The sequence below is a fragment of the Clarias gariepinus genome, chromosome 9 (assembly GCF_024256425.1).
Source record: "Clarias gariepinus isolate MV-2021 ecotype Netherlands chromosome 9, CGAR_prim_01v2, whole genome shotgun sequence".
Lineage (NCBI taxonomy): Eukaryota > Metazoa > Chordata > Actinopteri > Siluriformes > Clariidae > Clarias > Clarias gariepinus.
The window spans coordinates 31,169,808-31,190,000 of record NC_071108.1 but is presented as its reverse complement, the minus strand read 5'-3'; the positions used below and the strand labels follow the sequence as shown (position 1 = coordinate 31,190,000).

Here is a 20,193-nt window from a genome sequence, read left to right as displayed (position 1 = left end):
TGCCTTTGGTGTGTGTTTCCTCTGGGTACCCCGGTTTCCTCCTACATTTCCTCCTGTATGATTTGATTAATCGATGAAAGAAAATCATGGCAGGGCACACACACACACAGATGCTCATTCACACATTTAGGAATGCCAGATTAGTCTCTGGACTGTGGAAGGAAACCTAATCACCCAGAGGAAACCCTCTAAACTCCACACACACACACAAGTCTAGATTTAAACCTCCAAGCCTGGGGGTGCGAGGTGACCGCTGCTAATTACTAAACCGCATGGTTATACATTTATTAAGAATACGATAATTTGTTTTTAATCACAGGAAGAAAATAAAATGAGAGAAAAATCATCTGAAAACCATGTAAATAATGTTGTACGCCCACTTGCCTACTAACTAGTATGCCGAGTGACTCCCGCCTTTCAAAATACATACTTTAGCTCGACGCACTCGCATACTAATAAGTACGCTGAGGGTACATCCGGGGATTTTATAATTCACTTGCGCGGAAAATAAAAATAAATGGTAGTTGAAAGTGTGTGTTGTGGTTTAATGGATGATAAATATTTGTTTTAAAAACTAAAAATACCATTATGTGAATGAAATTGTTATTCTGGAGATCTGTAAAACGTAAAATAATAAGAATAATAATAGTGAAGACAGAGGGATGTCACTTCCGGTTTGTGAGTCAGGTCAGCGCTGCGTCAGTCCCTTGTGACTGCATGGCGGCCATGTTGTGTTTTAGGAAGGCGGCGAGTCTCCTCAGCAGATGTGTTTCTCTTTAACTCAGAACGCTGGATATAAGATTTCTGTTGCTCGGTCACATTCACGGAGTTCGTTTCTTTCTCAGACCTAAACGCTGTGTTCCGGTTTCGGAAGGAGGTAGGGTTTATATTCCTCCCTGTTCGTCTTCCTTCAAAACAAACCAAAAAATAAAATAATAAAATAAACCACAGGAATAACATCATGGCAGCAAGTAGAGATGAGAGCATGCGGATGATATTTAACATTATTCTTAATATCGTATCAAATACATCAGTGTGCATCGTTGTATACGCGTTTAGCTTTAACAAATCATAAAAAACGACTGTTTTATGGCGAAGAAGATTCAGTTCCGGGACTTGTACTGTTTTGTTTTGCTTTAAATAGTTTTTTTATTTTTTATAAATAGTTTTTTTTCCCCTTTTTAAAATACATGCAAAGAAAATCACAGCAAGCGTTTTCACCTTCGTCACTGTGGGCAACGTATATTTTTTCATCCAGTGACGTCATTATTGATATTTTGTGCCAGCCTTAGCAACAGTGTTTGTGCCTGACGACCATGTTTGGCAGCCAAAACTTGAATAAATGTTGTAAGATTTCTGTGGTGTTATGCAGGTCAGAATTACCTCCAGGTCAGTGTTAAAGCTTTCTGAATAAAACTGAATAAAATGGTCAACCTGGGCTTTACTGGAGCAAATAAGCTTCATTTTTAGTGAGGGTGAAGCACAAGCACTTGTGAGTAGAAATCCAAGTGTTCAGGTCTGGAAATTGATCCGTCTGTGTGTCTGTGTCTGATCTGCAGATCTGGTCTGGACGTCATGGCCTCTCGTAAAAAGGTGCTGCTTAAGGTGATCATCCTTGGTGATTCTGGGTAAGTCTCTCTCTCTCTCTCTCTCTCTCTCTCTCTCTCAGTTTGTCTCACTCTCACACACGGGCACCACTTCTCCTTTCGTAAGTAAACAGGTCCTTAAATTGTACAGAAAAGAAGTCTGATTTCGGCGTAACGGTTAGCACTGTCGCCTCGCCCCTCCAGGGTTCGCGTTCTGTGTGCGTGCTTGCTGGGTTTCCTCTGGGTGATCTGGTTTCCTCCCACAGTCCAAAAACGTACAGATTAGGCTGTGTGCACTTTGTTGTCTTGTTGAATAATTCCTAGATAGTTTTTGTTTATTTATGGTGTTGTCTTCGCTAGCCTTGCTAATTCATGTTGCATGTAGCACCTTGGTTTAAACTGTATGGGGTTAAAATGAAAAAAAAAAAATAAACCTACTTGACTTAATTGGCATTTACAAATTGCCCATAGTGCGTGAATGAGTGTGTGAGTAAGTGTGTGTGTGCCCTGCAATGAATTGGCACTGTGTCCAGGATGTACCCCGCCTTGTGCCCTAAGACTCCTGGGATAAGCTCCAGGCGCCCAGCGACCCTGAATACAGGATAAAGTGGTATAGATGACGATAGCTAAGAACAAAGTCAACCTGTGTGTGTGTTTTTTTTTTAATATTATTATCATTATTATTATTTAATACAACAAATCAATTTGATTGTACTGAAAGGAAAAAAGAAAGATAGACCAGAACAGCAATTTGCTTCAAACACACCAATAAACTTTAAAGCCAAATTGTTGGATTTTGTACCTGATTAATGATCCATAAACTGTTATAGAGTTTTGCCCAGCTTTTCAAATCTGGTGGTAATTACACCTTCCTGAAATTTCATAAATAATATTTGATGATGTATCGATGTAAAGCAAATTTTTCCCTTGAAAAAAAAAAAGTTGGTTGCATAATCTAATGAATAAGATTTTACGGATTGATGCGAACATGATTTGTTAAATATTTTGACTGAAGTAAATATGCAAGTGACCTACATTAACTTTAAAATGTTCCCTTATTTTTGTAGTTCATGTGGTTGAAGCAACAGAGATTACTGTTATTAACTTTGATAACTAAGATTATCAGGTTTTATAATCAAGAAATATAATCATACACGCAATCACACACACCATCACATGCTGTACATTAAGTTGGACTTTAATTTTTAAACCTTTACCCTCAGTTACACTAGCGTTACTTCAGAACACACCTTTGCCCAGGTTCACTTGATCTTCAATGAGGTTTTACTTTCGTTTTTTTGGCCGAACTCTGGGTTGTGGCAAAGATTTTAACCTGTATGATGGGGGAATTCACTTTCCGTTCAGGAGTTTCCCTTGTCTTCCAGGTTTCAGCCTGGCTATAGGTGTGGTTCGCATTTACACAGACTAGACAAAGTTGCAATGCTTTTGTTACCTTAGTTACCACAGCCAGATCCTCCAACTGCTTCTGACTTATCGGATTTGAAATCATAAAGCGTTTCAAAGTTTTCTATAAAAAAAACTCTAATAGTGTCTTTATCAGTGTTAAAAAGGCTGATTAATCATTAATTGATTCATTGCTATTAGGCGTAAACAAATAAAAAAAACATTGTTAATGTTTGTTTTGCACAAGATTTCTCAGTGTATAGCTCCCGCATCTGTCCAGCACAACAGGCGCACTAGCAGTTTAGACTTTGCGCAATATATTAGCAACCTCGTTTTGAAATGAGAATAGAATGATGAGCAGTACATATATATTTTCTTTTTGTATTCTGAAAATACATATTATGTATGTATGTTTGTGTGTGTGTGTGTTGCTCATTAGTAAATAAAACAGAATAATCATTGTCTGTTTGCCAAAACATGCTGAAAAACAATCAAAGTCTCGATGGGTAGTAACAGTAACTCTCAGCAAATCGCTGATTAGTTTCCTGTAATGTCATACCCTGTAGTGCTTCAATCCCTATATCAGAATGGCCAAAATCAAATGATCAATAGGGAGTTAAAAGGTTAAATTTAACGAGTGTCTCTGGAGTTTCTCAGGTTGCGATATAAAAGATAAGAAACGTGACTCTGTACCAGACGAGAGGAATCGTATTGATTTCCTTCTGCTTGTGTGAGCAGTGCTGCTGCTGAGTCATGGCGGTGTGTTTACCCTCCACTCATCTGTATTTTCTGTTATAATAGCCAGGATTATTATAATATTTATAATTGTAATGAGTGTAATGCTTAGTTAATCATAGAGGACACGTTTATGCAATGATTAAATAATTTTTTTTTCTTTTTCAGGGTTGGAAAGACTTCTTTAATGAACCAGTATGTCAATAACAAGTTCAGCAACCAGTATAAAGCCACGATCGGCGCTGACTTTTTGACCAAAGAGGTGATGGTGGACGACAGGCTGGTCACCATGCAGGTCCGGGTTTTCATCTCTTTACTTCTGGTTTTATGTGTTAATTTAATTGTGTGTTTGTTTTTGTTTTTTTGTAATGGAAGTCGTGTCCAGTTGACGTTAATGAAACTTCTCCTATGGTAGGCGTCATGGTTTCAGTACAGTGTTTTATAGTTTGTTTGTTTTTTATTAACTTAATATGTGCAACAGATTTGCTGTGCTAAAGCCTTAAATATCCAAAATCTGAGTTTGAATCTCCTGCAGTAGGAGATACAGCAGTGACCATAAGTATTAAAATTCATTGTTTTTATTTGACATTGACACTTTCAAAACTTTTAAATAAAAATCTGAATAATACAAATATATTTAATGCAGCAATCAATATTGAGCATAAAATCCTTTATTTTGCAAAACCTGCTGGATCTGGCTGGGCATAGAGTCAAGACATCTGCAGTTCTCTGGTGTCACTCGTTCAGTCCATGGCTGCTTGATTGCTTCCTTAAGATCCTGCACCTAAACGTGCCACTGAAGTTTCCAATTTCTGAGTTTTAGTCAGTTTTATGTGGTAGACACCATGGCTTCAGGAGGTAAAAGTAATAATTTTAGTTAACCATTATTTTTTTGTGCACAGTGAGAACTATAATGAATGGCACATGTTGTACCTTGATCCGAAAATGCAAAACATTTCCTTTTCCCAGGGAAACTAAGAGAAACATTCAATATTCTGATTAACTACTAATAAGGCAAAAGTTTTTTTTTTTTTTTTTTTTTGAAGTAGAATTTTACAAAACATTGAGAGTTCAGGTACATGAACCTTCCCGCTAACACAGGGTTAAATAAGCAGCTAGCATGGCTGAAAGGCTCTCCCTCTTTTTTTATTATTCTTACCTTTAAGTTGTTTTGTTTTCATGGTGCTGCACTTCTTCACTCTCTTCACCATGAATGGTTGAGCTGCGTCAGTTTGAAATTCTGTTCACCTTTAAACATCATGGCCAGGTTAAAACAAATCTGTTAAAACATCCTTTTTGAGCTAACGTCTCAAGCCATGACTGATGAGCAGCCTCCAGATAAATAATGTACCGTACATACTAGAGCTGTGCATTTTAAATCCGTCAGCGTTGATTGATCTTTTGTTGTTCGATTCAGTTAATTCAATCAATAGCTCAGGTTTCGATTTACACTTTTTAAAATGATTTAAATGATTAAACCTATAAACATTAAATGGTCTAAAATTGACGAGGTCCTGATAAATACATCACAGCTTTTCCAGAAAAGAAACTGCGTCTCTCTCTTCTGTACATACTCGCATTTTGCAATCTTATTGCTGCTTCTTCTTTTGAATTTATATGCAGTTGGTACAACGGCGCCACTCACTGGACTGGAGTGCGGAGCTGAATAGTGACAAGAAATAAAGATTATCATTTTGTATGAGATGTGACAGTTTTTTTTAAAAACATTTAAAGTTATAAAGCTGTTTTTATATTTTATAAAGCTGAGTCACATCAGACAAGGGTCAAGGTTTCCTGTTCAAGTAAATGGTTACACAGGTACAAAAAATAAATAAAAAGAAAAAAGATTGAAAATCTTAATGCCAGAAAATGGAATTGAATTGGCTGTCTCTTTATGCTTATATCTTTAGCAGATACAAACTTGCTTTTGGCCAAACAAAGGATCTGCCACAGAATCTGCATAAGTTCCCGTTTAGAAACCCAGCGTCGCTTTTTAAAAATGTTGTTCGTCTGCGTTTTACATACAAATGTTTTACAGTATTTTTCTGTGTACAGAGGACCCTTGTCATAAAAATTATCCGTTGCGGAGGCGAGTTTGTAGCTCGAAATTTTGTATAGCAAAACGCATTTTCCCAAAGAAAACGATGTAAATCTGTTCCAGCTGCCCGGAAATATTACCAAATCTAATCAGTTTGTGCATATGAAAACAATCAAAACTTATCGTAAAGACACATTAATGAAGTAAAATACAAAATAAACAGGCATTAAACATTACTTGACGACATATTTTTTCTTGCTATATGGAAACAGACGATCAGAACACGGTATTACCAATTAGTTCTTTAATTTTTTATTTCCACTGAAAGTAGCTCCTGTTTTTTCTTATCAAGTGTGTGTGATGTTATATCCTCACTGAACCTTGCACAAAAAGACGTTACTGCACTCACTCAAAAATGTGTTGTTCGCTACCGGAGGCGCGTGGAACCATCAGCGCGTGTGATGGCTTGATCGCTCGTATACCGAAACTGCTCCACATGTCGACGCAAATATTTTTACCGTAAGTTGAAAATTGCCTATGTAGAGGGTTCACTGTAGTCTAAAACTCCTTTTAATAACTGTTTCTGTAAATTACAAATTTAACCTTTACAAAAATTTCCACATTTAATGTGTCATCTTTGAAAACGTGACAGTGCTGCTATGACACACCAGAAGGCATGACATCGACTTATCTGATTCAATTCAATTTGTATAGAGCTTTTAACAATTGGCATTGTCCCAAAGCAGCTTTTACACAATCAAAAGAATTATTTAAGTTTGTATGGAATTTGAATGTGTAATGAATCAGAATGGTCAGATAGTCCCTAAATGAAACGTCCTCTGTTAAAAAATCTCTGTTTTTGAGTATACTGTGTATTATTTTTTAAATGTTGTTTAGCAGCTCGAAATTCGATCAGTAATACAGGACAGGGGGTTGTTCAGTGGTGTTATCGAAAGGTTACCGGTACCACCAAGCTGCCCCTGTTGGATGCTTAAACAAGGCCCTTAACCCTCCACTGCTTACATGTAGAATGAGATAAAAATCTTAAGTTGCTTTGTATAGGGCCGTCTGCCAACCGCTATAAATGTGATACTTGTTTTATTTATTTATTTATTTATTTTGGGATTCGGATCACCTGCTCCAAGAACAAACACTTCCAAACTGTTGACGTGTCAGTTTGCTACAGTCATGCTAGTTTCCTTAGTCACTGTTTGTTATGGAAACAAGCCACATGACTTTATTCTCTCATTCTTTAATCACGCAAGTCAGACTTATTCAGAGCTCTTAGTAAACCACACCGAGCTCCAGTACTCGTGATTCTAGATGCCGCCTGTGTTACAGAGTAAGCGTGTACGAGTGTGTGCATGCACCAGGGTGTTTAAGCATGTCGGACCTACCGAGCATCCTGACAAACCCTGTCTGTTTGTGATGTGTTAGTCACACACCTGCCAGGTGAATTCATGCTGATTTCCCAGAAGCCACTGGCTGTGTATAAACAAGTTTGTGTGCCATGTTGTGCCGTGCCGTGGAGTGGAGCAGAGTGGGGTGCTGATCCTCATGTGCCAGTGAGCGCATGACTCACCAACATGTGTGAAATGGGACCAGAAAGGAAGTACAAGAGGAAGATCGCTGAGTTCATCTCGCGTTGTATAATTGAGCTTTTTTTTTCCCCTCCACGTGCCGTTAATTCAAGAAGAACACTGGCATTGTGTGTAACCGCTTATTTCCCCATACACCAGATACAGAGATATTATCTAGAATGTGCAGGTGTATGATGAGTAGAGGGTGTACATCAGGACTGTCTTGTGCTTTTATGGGGTGTGTCCTTTTTGTTAACGTGTTTAAGTTAGGCTTCTAGACCACACATCAAATATATAGTGTAATAAAGTATATGTTTCCTACTTTAAAATAAAAACATGTTCTACTCATCAATGGCTAACAGGCGCCCAGTCGGAATTGGCGAGTTCCCTAAAGGCTATCGGGCTTTACGTTCTGTCCTGCGGGCACGGAAAAGCGAGACTTTGGCGACTTCTGTCAGCGTTAGTCACATCCTTTGTGCAGCAAAGATCTCATGATCCAAATTTGCAAAGTAAAGGTCTGTGTCAAGGTTTAGGCAGCCAATTGAAGTCAGATTGTGCTATTCCTCCGACCAGCCTTCGGTGTGTTTTCACTGTCTTCGTGGCCGCTCACGTGTCGCATATTTTGCCTGTTTGATTTTGCAATTTTAAATGAAGACGCATGACGAGCACGATTGTGATAGGGAAAAGATTTGATATACCTTTATTCGTCCCACAGCATGGAGATTTCCTCGAGGACATCATCTTTACCGACACCATCTCAATATTTGTGCGTTTTCAGATAGCCACAACCAATTTACTCGTGGATCAGTCTGTTTGGTTCAGCTGGTAAAATTCTGTTTGTGCTTGAAGGATGATGAGAAGCAACAAGGCAGACGTCACAGGAGATGAAGCTCGTGACGATTTGGAAAGACAGAACGTGACGTGGCTGCCATTTTCCGTGTATTTTTAGAAGTGATGTGAATGGCCCCTTCGAGCATTCTGTAAAGTTTACTTTAAAATTATTTTGTGTCTTGTTGTGTTGTCTTTTCAGGTCTGTTTGGTTTGCTTAGTCAGTTTATTCAAGCATTTAAAAAAAATTTGTATATATATATATATATATATATATATATATATATATATATATATATATATATATATATATAATTTTCTTATTTAGTTTGTTTCAGCATGAAAATCAGTCTGTGAAGATTTTTCTCTTTTGATTAATCTTTTTTTTTTCCTTTTAAAAATCTGTAAACTTTTTAATGTTAAATGTTGGAGCTGTTTAGGTTGATGAGCAACAATCTGCAATCAACCGTCTTTTGTACCAATTTAAATGTAGTTTAAATCTTTCTGATACTTGAACGCATGCTGTTTTAAAGTTAGAGTTGTTTTGGTTTACCATCTGATTACAGTCGCAGTTATTGCTATGTTTGAATGTATTTTGTCTTGGACTGCCTTATACGTAAATGTATGGTTGCTTGTAATTTATAAGCAAGTTGGGGAAAGAAAAGTCATTTGCTTATGGCCAACCGTTCTGGGACCATTGACCTTGTACAGACCTTTGAATATTAAGTTTGAGGACCATGAGCTAGATGTGTAGCCGACATTTTAATAGATTGAACTATGTCGCTTAACTTCACGCCAGTCTGGGTTTAAATCTGGATGTATATACAAATATTTGGAGCAAGTAAATATATAAAGATTGTACAGGAATGCATTTTACATATTATTGTACACTAGCTTTATGAGAGGTGGTGTTCGAATGATAAAGTTTATATATGTGTATGTAGCAGGTTTGTTTGGTTAACATCTATAAAAACATCTATAAGAATAGACAAAACTTTTAATTACTGAGATAAGTATAGTAGAAGTATGTATATACTATATATAAAAGTAATTAAATAAATAATTTTAATGAATGATTAATCTTGTGTATTTAATCCGGCTTTCTGTTTTGTGTCGATAGATTTGGGACACAGCCGGACAGGAGCGTTTCCAGTCTCTGGGCGTAGCGTTCTACAGGGGCGCCGACTGCTGCGTGCTGGTTTATGACGTCACCTCTCCGAACACCTTCAAGACCCTGGACAGCTGGAGGGACGAGTTCCTGATCCAAGCCAGCCCCCGCGACCCCGAGAACTTCCCCTTTGTCGTACTCGGGAACAAGATCGACTTGGAGAACAGACAGGTCAGTGCGGCCCGCGACCGGGCGGGAACGACGATGTGCCGATTTGTGTGGAACGTGTCGATATGTCTGTTTTAGGGGGTCAATACGTCTTCCGTCGAGCTCGTGTCTGGGAGCGCGGTAGATCGGGATGTATAAATGTAGTGGCCCCAGACACTGATACCGAACAACAGTCACACCAATTTTATTTTTTTTATTTATTTAAAATGTAATTAATATAAGAAGATGAGACAAATGAGAACTATTTCAGCTCTTTATTATTTCCTATTCATCCTTTACACAAACTGGTGACAGGATCATGGACGCGCACGGCTCGAGCCAAGGCCAGGTTGTCAGGTCTGATCCCACAATGTAGAACAGATTGCTAAAAAAGAAAGTCAATGACAGAAAGGCACCAGTACACCCTGTGCATCACAGCCTCCTGTGTACATGTGGGAACCAGCAGGCGAAAAAGAGCGTCGTTGATCCAGGGAGGCCCCACCATGCGCCCGAAGGTTTCCATTAACTACAGGAGTCATGCTAGAGGGGAGCAGGAGATACCTACACAACACCAGGCTTAATGTTTTGAGTTTGATATAACAGAATCACGTTGTTTTATCAACCTGTGTCGAATGTATAGCAACATTCTTTTCTTTACACTGTATGTGTGGAGGTGAATAATATGTATTACATAAGAAGCCATTTGCAGTTTTTCCTATTTGATGGAGAAGCCTGAATAACCCAAAAAAAAAAAAAAAAAAGTTTTGTTTTTTATACATAGATCTTGACTGATATAATAAATATAAAAAAACACACTAATATGGTAATTAAAAGGTAACTAAAAAGATTACTGTAGATAATTAATTAATTTTAAAAAGATTATGGTTTACATTTCTTAAGACAGCACAACTTTCTACTTAAATGTTTTTTTTTTTTTTTATGTATAAATGCATAGCTTAAGGCTAATGCTACTGCCATAGACTGATTATTGCTTGGGTTTGCATTTAGGAGTAATGATTGATATTTTATTTATTTATTTCTTTAACTAAAACTTTTAATTATTGCTGTAGTTTTAGTTTCTGTTCTGGCAACCATAAAATAAGTGCTTGAGAGATTCCGTTTTTTTTTTTTTTTTTAATAAATGTACGTTAGTACTGTCGTTATTATTCATGCTGTCCTCCTATAAAGACCAATAAAAGGAGAAAGAAAATAAAATCAATAATAAGAGTTGTGACCCTCTTTACACAAGCAGCAAGATGTCTAAGGACTCACTTCATACATGCGTACAGTATGCTGCAGTGTTTACAAATTTCTTATTTTATATAAATAGGTCTATTCGATCTAGTAATCCAATCAGCGTACAGTACACAGTGAAGAATGTTACAATGGAGGAGACGGTTTTCTTTTAGGCATCAGTCTGAGAAATAAATGTATTAATGAAAGTTTGATGTTTGTTGACGAGAGCTTTTCGTCCTGAACAGGTGACCACGAAGCGAGCCCAGGCCTGGTGTCAAAGCAAGAACAACATCCCGTATTTCGAGACCAGTGCCAAAGAAGCGATCAACGTGGACCAGGCTTTTCAAACCATCGCCCGTAATGCACTCAAACAGGTACGGAGACGTTACGTGTGCATTCCTTTACTTTAGTGTACTGTATTGTGCAGGTTGTGTCTTTTATTGGATTGAAGATGTCCAATCTGATCTATTCCATCTTTCTTCTGTTCATCCCATCTCAAGCTACAGTGTTTCCCACAGGTCTGAAATACTTAGGCAATAAGATGAACTGAACTTCAATCATCTATACAAACATGACTTAAAAAAATGGGTTGCATAGGCAAAGAAATAACACCGATTGATAAGATCACATGCTTTTATGCTTGTTTTTGGGTGTTTTTGGGACCAATAATAATATGCGCATTTTAGCGACGTCATCCCCATGTTCCAGCAGCAGTACAATTTACACATTTTAAAAGTAACTTATAACTTTGGCATTTCAGACATGATGTAATTAGAAACCCCAAATACACGCGTGATGTCTGAAGCCTCCTCCGTTAACACACACCGGCAGGACTTCCATAAAAAAAAAAAGCCAGCTTTTTAAAAAAATATATTGTCACTTGTTGCCACAGGGATCCGCGCTGTTTAAGTTTCAACAGGTAATCCTCGTTTGTTTTTTTGTTTTTGTTTTTTTTAAAGAGCAGCCCACTCACTGTGTAAAACTGTGTTTCTCTGAAGATCATTCTTGACCGTCAGTACGGCCTACTTAAACTTTTTACAGCAGCTGGCCTGCGCTAACCATATATCCCAGTGTAATTTATTTTCAAACCATCTTCCTTAATTACAATCCAGTTCCAATCTAGCTTTTACAGTCTAAATCCAAGTCCATCCTTCCTACATGAGTGTAATTTCCAGTCCATCCACATATCCCCATGCCCAAGACCATTTCATACCCGTAAATCTGTGCAAACGGATTTAAAATTCTTATAGAATTTTAGAATAATGGATATTAATAGAATTTCTTGAACCAGGTCATTTTTATCGATCCTGTTTTAACCAGACCCCTGTTCTTCCTTCCTCCAGGAGACCGAGGTGGAGCCGTATGATTTCCCCGACCAGATCAAGCTAGGAAATGACAGACCCGCCACCTCGAACGACGGCTGCAGCTGCTGAGGGACGGGAGGGGGAAAAAAAAAAAAAACCCTGATGGCAAGGAGGGCAAAGAGACGACCATGATCTAGCAGAGACAGAACAAAAAAAAAAAAAGAAAAAAATAAGAGAGAGAAAGCCACCAACACCACCCTTGCCATGTTTGTCTTCTCTTCCTCTTTAAGACCTCCACGGTCTGAAATACCACATGACAGCGTCCCTATCTCCCCAAGTCCCATGCAACACGTGGCATCATGATGCTACTTCGAGGAAACAGGAGAGAGAGAGAGCGCAACCTCTTTCCTGCAGCATAGCAATCCTTTTAAAAACGCCATCTCACAGTATCACTACTCTGTCCAAGACGGTCACTACGCCCTCTTTTCCTTACACAGTTGTTTTTTTTCTTCTGTTGAATCATTGTGCCTTTGGTTAAACATCATTCCATGTGTCTTATGTATTTCTATGCTGATCATGCATTCCCTACTGTATAAAGTCCGCCAGTGATAAAGAAGTCCAACCTGTCTGTATTTGCTTGTCATGAATATATGAGCGACTGATCATTCATGAAAGGCGATCAGTTTTATGATGTTGACTAACAAAATCCTGGCGTCCCACGATCATATTATATTATACAGTTACGTTAATTTACACCATTTAGAGGACTTTACCTTAACTTACATGATGCCAGTGCTTTAAACCTTTTGACTTGGTCACTATCGGGCTATCTGGTAACATTTTAAGGTTAGGAAAATGAACACTTTAGGAAGAAAGGAAAAGCAGAAGCATAGAACTTTACTGCATCTGAGTCTTTTTCATTCATCGCTTCTCCTTTCAACTCTTCATCTTTGTACATTTACATACTGTACTTGTATTAATATATATACATACCTTATATCAGAGAATTTGTTTTATATTGCAGGATGAACATGATCTAAAATAAAAAAAAAGGATAGTCTTTGGCCAAATGTGCCAGTGTAACTTGGTAGTGTATATTCTAAGCCAAATAGACAAATAAAGATACATTTACAATCAAACTGTTCATGGTGTTTAGTGATGCGTGAAGTTGCTTTTCATTTTACACAGCGGTGCCGTGGAATTCTCAGCTCTGTTCTGTTTAGAAGGTCTAGAACCACAGCTCATGCAGCGGATCCAGCTGTTACTCAGTGTTTATTAAAGGACATGTCTTATGCTTAATGAACCTTTGAGTTATTTTTAGCAATTCAGATGTACCATGAAAAAACACATTCTCGCTTTTTGTCCTTTTTGTATTTGTATTAACCAGGGCTTAAACAAACCAATGAGATTTTGCCCCAAATGTGACCTCATATGAGAAAGGCATGTCAGTCAATTCTGATTTTTTTTGCAGCTGTTTAATAAATAAAAAAATTGCATTATATGAAAGGATTTTCTTATTAAAGAAATAGTAATATATGTGACCTTTAATGCACTGGTCTAAAACATTAGTTTCTATAGCAATAGCTGATTGACATGCGCTTAAATGACCAATCTAATTATGTAATTTTTTTTCCAATAAAATAATATTTAACGGGGAAAAAATACAATAATTGAGGTTTACTCTAAGAAATTCTTTATTGCAAAGTTTTGAAAGTGTTAGTAAGTTTTCCTTCATGGCACAGTCCTTAGGACGATGATTTAACATGACAAGCTGCATTCTGAACTTACGGATGTTTGCGAGAGATGGACTGTAAATACAAACGTATAAAAAGAATGACCGGTTAATAAATTAAAAGCTGTAATTGTGGTATAAGAGGAATAAAACGCACTGCTACACAATAAGTCAAGTGGGGGAAAAAAGCCAGTCACAAGAAGGTTGTCCTTTTTAATAATAATTATAATAAAACAGTATTTACAAAGTCAGAGTGTTTACCTGCGCATGGCCCAGCACTAACTTTGTGGTCAGTAGTGATGAACATAACTCCTTGACTATCATAAATAGGTCCGTTAAGCATCGAAACATAACGTTAAGCAGCGTGTGTAGACTGAAAAGCCTAAAATAAACATCACAGGATCATTCGAGTTTAAAGTAACTCTGCATTTCAATACTGTTTTTAAAATGCCATTATTTATGAGGGTTGAAATACACATCAATAATAAATTGCTTTCTATGGCAACCTGCCTGTGGCTACGCTAACTAGCCAGCCTGCTAATTAGTCAACAGGATGTGTAGTTGTGTAAACTGTAAAGTAAAGGCTGTAACAAATATCACAACTATTTCCTTCCCCCATTTTTGCTGCTTTTAAAGGAAATCTGAGCTTAAATTCTATTGACTCGATCCCTCAAAGCCTGGATAAACCGTGTAACAGGCCACACTCGGTTCTTTAAAAAGTTGTTGATGAGGGCAAGTTAAAAACAGTAATCAAGTGCAGGCAAAAAAATCGATCACCACTTCTGTTCATGCGTGAGGTTTAATCTGTACGTTCATGTTGTGGTTATGTTAATCCAGCTCCTGTTAACACGCAACGAAAGAGATGCATCCCTTTTTTTTTTTCTTTTCAATTTGAGACATTCTATACGCTCAAAAGAAAAATGCAGCTTGGGTAGTACAACGACTTGAACTTAACCCAATCATGAAAAACAAAAACACGTAGCACACTGGCCGTCACGTTTGCATCTGAAGGCAAGAAAATGGAAACATGGTGCGGATAGAAGTGCTGCACATAACATTTCAATTACTGTTCAAAAAGACTGAAAAGGAATTCTCTGTTGAGTATTTGAGCTGAGCCGCGGTCATGCGCGGCCCGACCTGAAGTCCGGTGTTATGGTCCCGTCGATCTGAAACGTCCTCGTCGCATACGTGGGACCAAACATCAGGTTGCTGCTGTTAAAGTGTGCTCTTTGTATGTGGATGCATGTTTGTGTGTGTGTGTGTGTGTGTGTGTGTGTGTGTGTGTGTGTGTGTGTGTATATATGTATATACACTATAGCTCGTCTCAGTCCATGTATGACGCATCCATTCCCTCTGCCTCAGGGTGCAGCAGACGTCCAGCCAGACGCTCGATATCGTCTAGGCTGAGCTGTCTGAGAGACCGCTCGTAATCCTGTAAGAGAATTTTTTTTTTTTTTAATCTTAATGTAATCACTAAGTGATATTTCAAATGTATCCTAATTTGCATTTCTTCTTTATTGTTCTGATGTAAATGTGTCAACTCTCTATCTCACACTTTCTCTGCCTTCCGCTGAGCCAACACTTCCTGGTTCATCTCCAGATCAGACATCTATACAACCTTTTTTTTTTTTTTGGTTTCCCTGATTTCACAAGGACATGTTAAAATTTTCTTTGATTTTACAAACATACATAACACCATGTGTTTTTGACCAAACATATAAAACCTTTTTGTTAAGGATAAACAACATAGATAACATCAGACATCGTCAGACACCTGCTGTGCTTATCTGTGTGTCTGTGTGTGTGTGTATCACAGCCGGCTGGTAACCATATCGGAGCATGTCGGACGCCTCAAATAATACTTCCATTATTTTAAAACTCAACAGTAGGAGTCTCTGGCGTCAGTGCTCTGTCACAGTCAGAGTTCACTGACTGACATGGGAAAATCTTTACAAATAGAGGACTTGATACTTTCTCAGTAACATGATAAGCGTCTTTTGAATGTGAAGAGGAAAAAAAAAGAGGCTGGTGAGAGACTGACTGTAGCTGCTGTAAATAAAGCAAATACTTACTTATTTGAGGACTTTACACAACATTAAATTTAGCTATACATTTGAGAAAAATAATACTTTAGAATAAGATCTTATGGTATGGCATGCAGGGGTCATGCATACTCATGGGGACCAAAGGTCAACCCGTCTGTTTTGATCCTAGAGAAAAAGCCAATGTAGCACAAATCACAGGGAAAAACAGGGCAACAGAGACCAATTGATTGGCCTCCGAAAGTTTTTTTTTTTTTTTAAAGAAATTTATAGAATGTTTGCATTTGAAATGGTAAGATGTTGCTGTTTCTCTACAATCCTGCAGGTGGTGCTGTCCAAACTATTTAGACTATTCAGCACTGCATCCTGTTTGGACAAATTATCTGCCAAGGTTAATTAGAATTGTAACAAAATATGATTACAAAAAACAAAAGATTAGCACTAACATCCTGGTGCCAAACACCCAAAAGACACAGAGGGCCATATCACACCATATTGCGGTCATTATTCCAAAGAATATACACCCTCTGATAGGAGGCAAGTCTGAAAGTACCTTAATGAGCTGTTCATGGACTTTAGCTGCATCTGCAGGACTGAAGTGTTTGGACAGGACAGTGGACAGTAACTGCCATACTCCATTTCCATCACTCCCACTGCTGCTGGCTGTACTGGTGCTACTGGGGGTAGTGGGCTTACTGCTGACAGCGGCGCCACTGTTTCTCTCTCCTGTTGGCCGAACCACCAGGTTCAGCTTGGCCTCTGGGCCGATGGCATAATCGCTCAACCTGTATTCATCTGCAAAAAGACAGGGGTGTAACTTCACTAATCAGAAATATTCATTTGTTTGTGTCTTTATTAATTATTTGGTAGATTACATTACTGCAGTCTTAGAAGCAGTGATCACTTTTAAAGGCTACAAGGGTTCTGGGCTCAACTCCAAAACGTGTCACCTGTTTAGACTGATTTGTTTTTATTCGTACCTGCCAAGGCTTTCCCTTTGTAAAGCAGTCGCTGCTGATGTGGAGGGATGTTCAAGCGCTCAAACACCAGTTCTTTCACCGTCGACACCTTCTCGTTTTCTGTAACCTGAGAATAACATGGAAAAAAATTAAAGCGTCAAAACACTCAAACCAACCTTCCAGACTTTTTGCATATTTCTCACAGGATCAAGGATTCAGATCATTAAACTAATTTTAAAATTACACAAAGATAACCAGAGTAAATAAAAAAAATAGTTTTTAAATGATTTCATTTATTAAGGGAAAAACCTGTCTAAACCTGCCTGGCCCTATGTGAAAAGAGTAAGTAATGGGGCTAAAAGATTTCAAGCCACTGCCGACAAAAAGAACACAAAGGCTCGTCTCACATTTGGCAAAAAAATATCCTAATTATCCCCAGGACTTTGGCCAAATATTTTGTGGACTGAATATTTAGACAAAAGTTAAACTTTTGAAAGGTGTACATCCTGTTACATCTGTGTCATAAAAATAACATCATACCAACAGTCAAATAACTTTTCAGCTCCAGGACCTGGACAACGTGCCATAATTGATGGATCCTGCGACTTATGAAATCTTCCGATTAAAAAAAAAAAGTTTTTAATAAAAAGAAAATCCTGAAGAAGACGTGTCTGGCCATCATGTTTGTGACCACAAGCTTAAGTGCAGTTGAGCTATGCGGCAGAACAAGTGGCTTATTGCCAGTTATCGCAAACGCTTGATTGCCGAAAGGGTGGCACGACCGGTTATTAGGTTTAGAGGTTAGCCCTAACCCTAGGGGTTTTCACTTAACAAATTAAATAAAACCTTAAAAAATGCATTTTGTATTTACTCAGGTTACCTTTATGTAACATTAAAAATTAGTTTGATGATCTTAAAGGCGGCACAGTGGTATAGTGGTTAGCACTGTCGCCTCGCACCCCCAAGGTCCGGTTCAAAAGGTTTAGGATAACAGATTAGGATAACTGGTGTTCCCAAATTGCCCATAGTGTGTGAATGAATGTTTGAGTCCTGTTATAGATTGGCCCGAAGTCTCCTGGGATATGCTCCAGACGCCCCCCCTGTGACAGGATGAAGCAGCATAAACGATGAGGTAGTTAGAAACCAGTCTGTAGTTTTCCCTTCCACAGTTCGGGCTGTGCTGTAGGGCGTCTGTGTTTGTGTTTAGCTAGTTATGTCAAATTCAAGAACACCAACGTCACCAACATTCAATTGAAAACCAACGTCTGTTTTTATAGTCAATAAAAAACCCTTTTTGTGTTTATACTTCATGCCCTTGAACAATTAATCCAGAGGACAGTGAAGGGTTGGTTCAGTAAACATGGCCAAAATCCAAACCTCTACACATACACACAAACTGTATGTGCACTACAAAGCAACAGCACAAATAACGTCTCCTACATAGTAGAGCTGGGGGAAGAAGGAGAGAAAGAAAATATATATTTTTTTTTATTCAGTTTTGAATCATGATTCTTGGGTGTGTGGTGATTCACGTATCGCCACGCTGACTCCGAACTGAAAATTTTAAAAACGCTTTTTACATTTATAATATAGATAAATGGGTCGATCAACCAGTGAACAGAATTGCCTGGTTTTCAGTTTGATTGGTGGTTGGTTGATCATCCTCAGATATAAACAATTCCCAAGTGCAGAAGCTTCCGAGTGGCGCAACAGAAACGTATTATGTTATCAAAAAAAATAAATTGTGCACACTAAAAGCTTCCAATCTGTCTGTTCTCCAAACCCTGTGAGAGAGTTAGTCTCAAACCCCTTCATCACACATCACCAGTCTCAAAACATCGCCAGGGCAAATCGGTCCATTAGAAGCTGCACGCGCCCACCAGTCAACCCACGCGCTCACAGAAGAGTTGAGTTTTGAGACTTTGCCGTTTCTTTATAATAGTGAAGGCGGCACACTCTGAACAAGTTACACATTTACATCCCGTGTGGCATGAGTGAATTATTAGCCAAGTTTGTTTAGAATAATAATTATGAAGGATGACGAACACGTGCTATTAAGTTAAACTCTTGTATTTGAAGTTAGTTTGTATTGTTTAAATTCTGCACTTAGTTTTTAGGTGAGAAAACTAAAGTGATAAGAAACAGGCCACATTAAATTACGCATTACAATTTTAAAGTGTTAAAATTGTAACAAAATCGGGGTAAAATCTCTTGAATATCTACTACCAAATCTGAAATTCCTGATATTCTAGAATGTTCTACAATTCTAATGGAATTGGCACCGAGGTATCGTGATAATGAAGTATCGTGATGTGACTGATGATCCGCACGCCCACTACATGGTTCACTACAACCAACAAGCGCTGTTTTATTCCACTATATAAAACTCACCCCGCACGCGAGCATTACTGTTAGTAACCGACTTATATTTTAAACTGTAAAACAACTGAACACACACCTAGTCTGTTAGCCTGGAAGCTAGCCCACGCTCAGCTAGTCTAGCCCTATGCTAACTAGCAGGGAAGGCTAGGATAACCACAATTCGATATTAAAACCCACCTGAACGCTACACTCCTTCCCCTGGAGAGGTTTAACTGTGAGGATCATCTTGACATCTGCTTAAAAAATAAAAACAACCCCTAAAATTATATCTTTTTCGCAGCAATTTATTCAACGTTAGCTTTTCCGAGGAACTGCTTCCCACGGATATGACGCCACAAACATCAACCTGGAATTCGGCATATTCGACATTTATTTCCCACCCGTTTTATACCCCAAATTCCCCGCTTCCGGGTCTGGAATTCGCGATTGCGGATAAATTTAATTCTCTGATTGGACAGATAAAGCGTAACGTGAAGTACTGACCAATCGAAATGAAGAGGCGGGATTTATCAAATACGATTGGGGATAAAAAAAAAAAAAAAAAAAACCCAGCTTCAACTTCAACTGATTGGCTCGTCGTCGTCAGTGGGCGGAGCGACCAGTGGCATTCTCGACGCTAAGTTCCACAAAAACTCCTACAAAAAGACCTACTTTAAACAGCGCATGCGCAGGAGTTACAGTCTTTTTGTACATTGTTGATTTTAATAAATAACCCCAAATTATCACAGTAAACGTATAATTGTTGTTAATGTAGTTTCCTTCCACAGCCCAGTATACATATTAACACAGTACACATGCAGTCGAAATGCATGCAGGCTATTTCATTTCACATGCAGTCTATATGTGAATGTGTATGAGTATGTGCAAATGTGTGTGAGAATATTTGCAAAAATTCATCTTCAGCAATACTTTTGGTTTCAAACTGAAATTATTTTCTTTTTTGTATTTCATCTATCATGAACATCTTAAAGGGTTAGAAAAGGTATTTGCCGACTACATCTTTAAATTGACTAATAATAATAATAATAATAGTCAAATTCAGATAAACAGTA

General features: G+C 38.1%; 2 protein-coding genes across 2 annotated transcripts; one reads left to right on the top strand and one right to left on the bottom strand.

Annotated features, from left to right (window-relative positions):
• Positions 1 to 703: 703 nt before the first annotated feature.
• On the top strand, positions 704 to 13,165 carry rab7b (RAB7b, member RAS oncogene family). Its single transcript, XM_053503803.1, has 6 exons — positions 704 to 877; positions 1,560 to 1,628; positions 3,894 to 4,020; positions 9,292 to 9,510; positions 10,968 to 11,096; positions 12,066 to 13,165. The coding sequence occupies exons 2-6, from the start codon at positions 1,576 to 1,578 to the stop codon at positions 12,153 to 12,155; spliced, it is 618 nt and encodes a 205-aa protein (XP_053359778.1). The 5' UTR covers positions 704 to 877; positions 1,560 to 1,575; the 3' UTR covers positions 12,156 to 13,165.
• A 531-nt stretch (positions 13,166 to 13,696) lies between these two features.
• Positions 13,697 to 19,497, bottom strand: ubl4a (ubiquitin like 4A). Its single transcript, XM_053503804.1, has 4 exons — positions 19,319 to 19,497; positions 16,781 to 16,886; positions 16,354 to 16,595; positions 13,697 to 15,190 (listed from the first exon to the last, which is right to left on the bottom strand). Exons 1-4 carry the CDS (start codon positions 19,364 to 19,366, stop codon positions 15,083 to 15,085), a joined length of 504 nt encoding a protein of 167 aa, XP_053359779.1. The 5' UTR covers positions 19,367 to 19,497; the 3' UTR covers positions 13,697 to 15,082.
• Between the last annotated feature and the right edge of the window lie 696 nt (positions 19,498 to 20,193).

Bases quoted from the DNA above. Each gene is read 5' to 3' on its own strand.
- ubl4a (XM_053503804.1), bottom strand. From the start codon at position 19,366: ATGATCCTCACAGTTAAACCTCTCCAGGGGAAGGAGTGTAGCGTTCAG. The intron at 16,887-19,318 runs GTGGGTTTTAAT...TGTTATTCTCAG, and splicing joins GGAAGGAGTGTAGCGTTCAG to GTTACAGAAAACGAGAAGGT. The intron at 15,191-16,353 runs GTACTTTCAGAC...ATTCTCTTACAG, and splicing joins TCCATGAACAGCTCATTAAG to GATTACGAGCGGTCTCTCAG.
- rab7b (XM_053503803.1), top strand. From the start codon at position 1,576: ATGGCCTCTCGTAAAAAGGTGCTGCTTAAGGTGATCATCCTTGGTGAT. The intron at 1,629-3,893 runs GTAAGTCTCTCT...TTTCTTTTTCAG, and splicing joins ATCATCCTTGGTGATTCTGG to GGTTGGAAAGACTTCTTTAA. The intron at 4,021-9,291 runs GTCCGGGTTTTC...TTGTGTCGATAG, and splicing joins ACAGGCTGGTCACCATGCAG to ATTTGGGACACAGCCGGACA.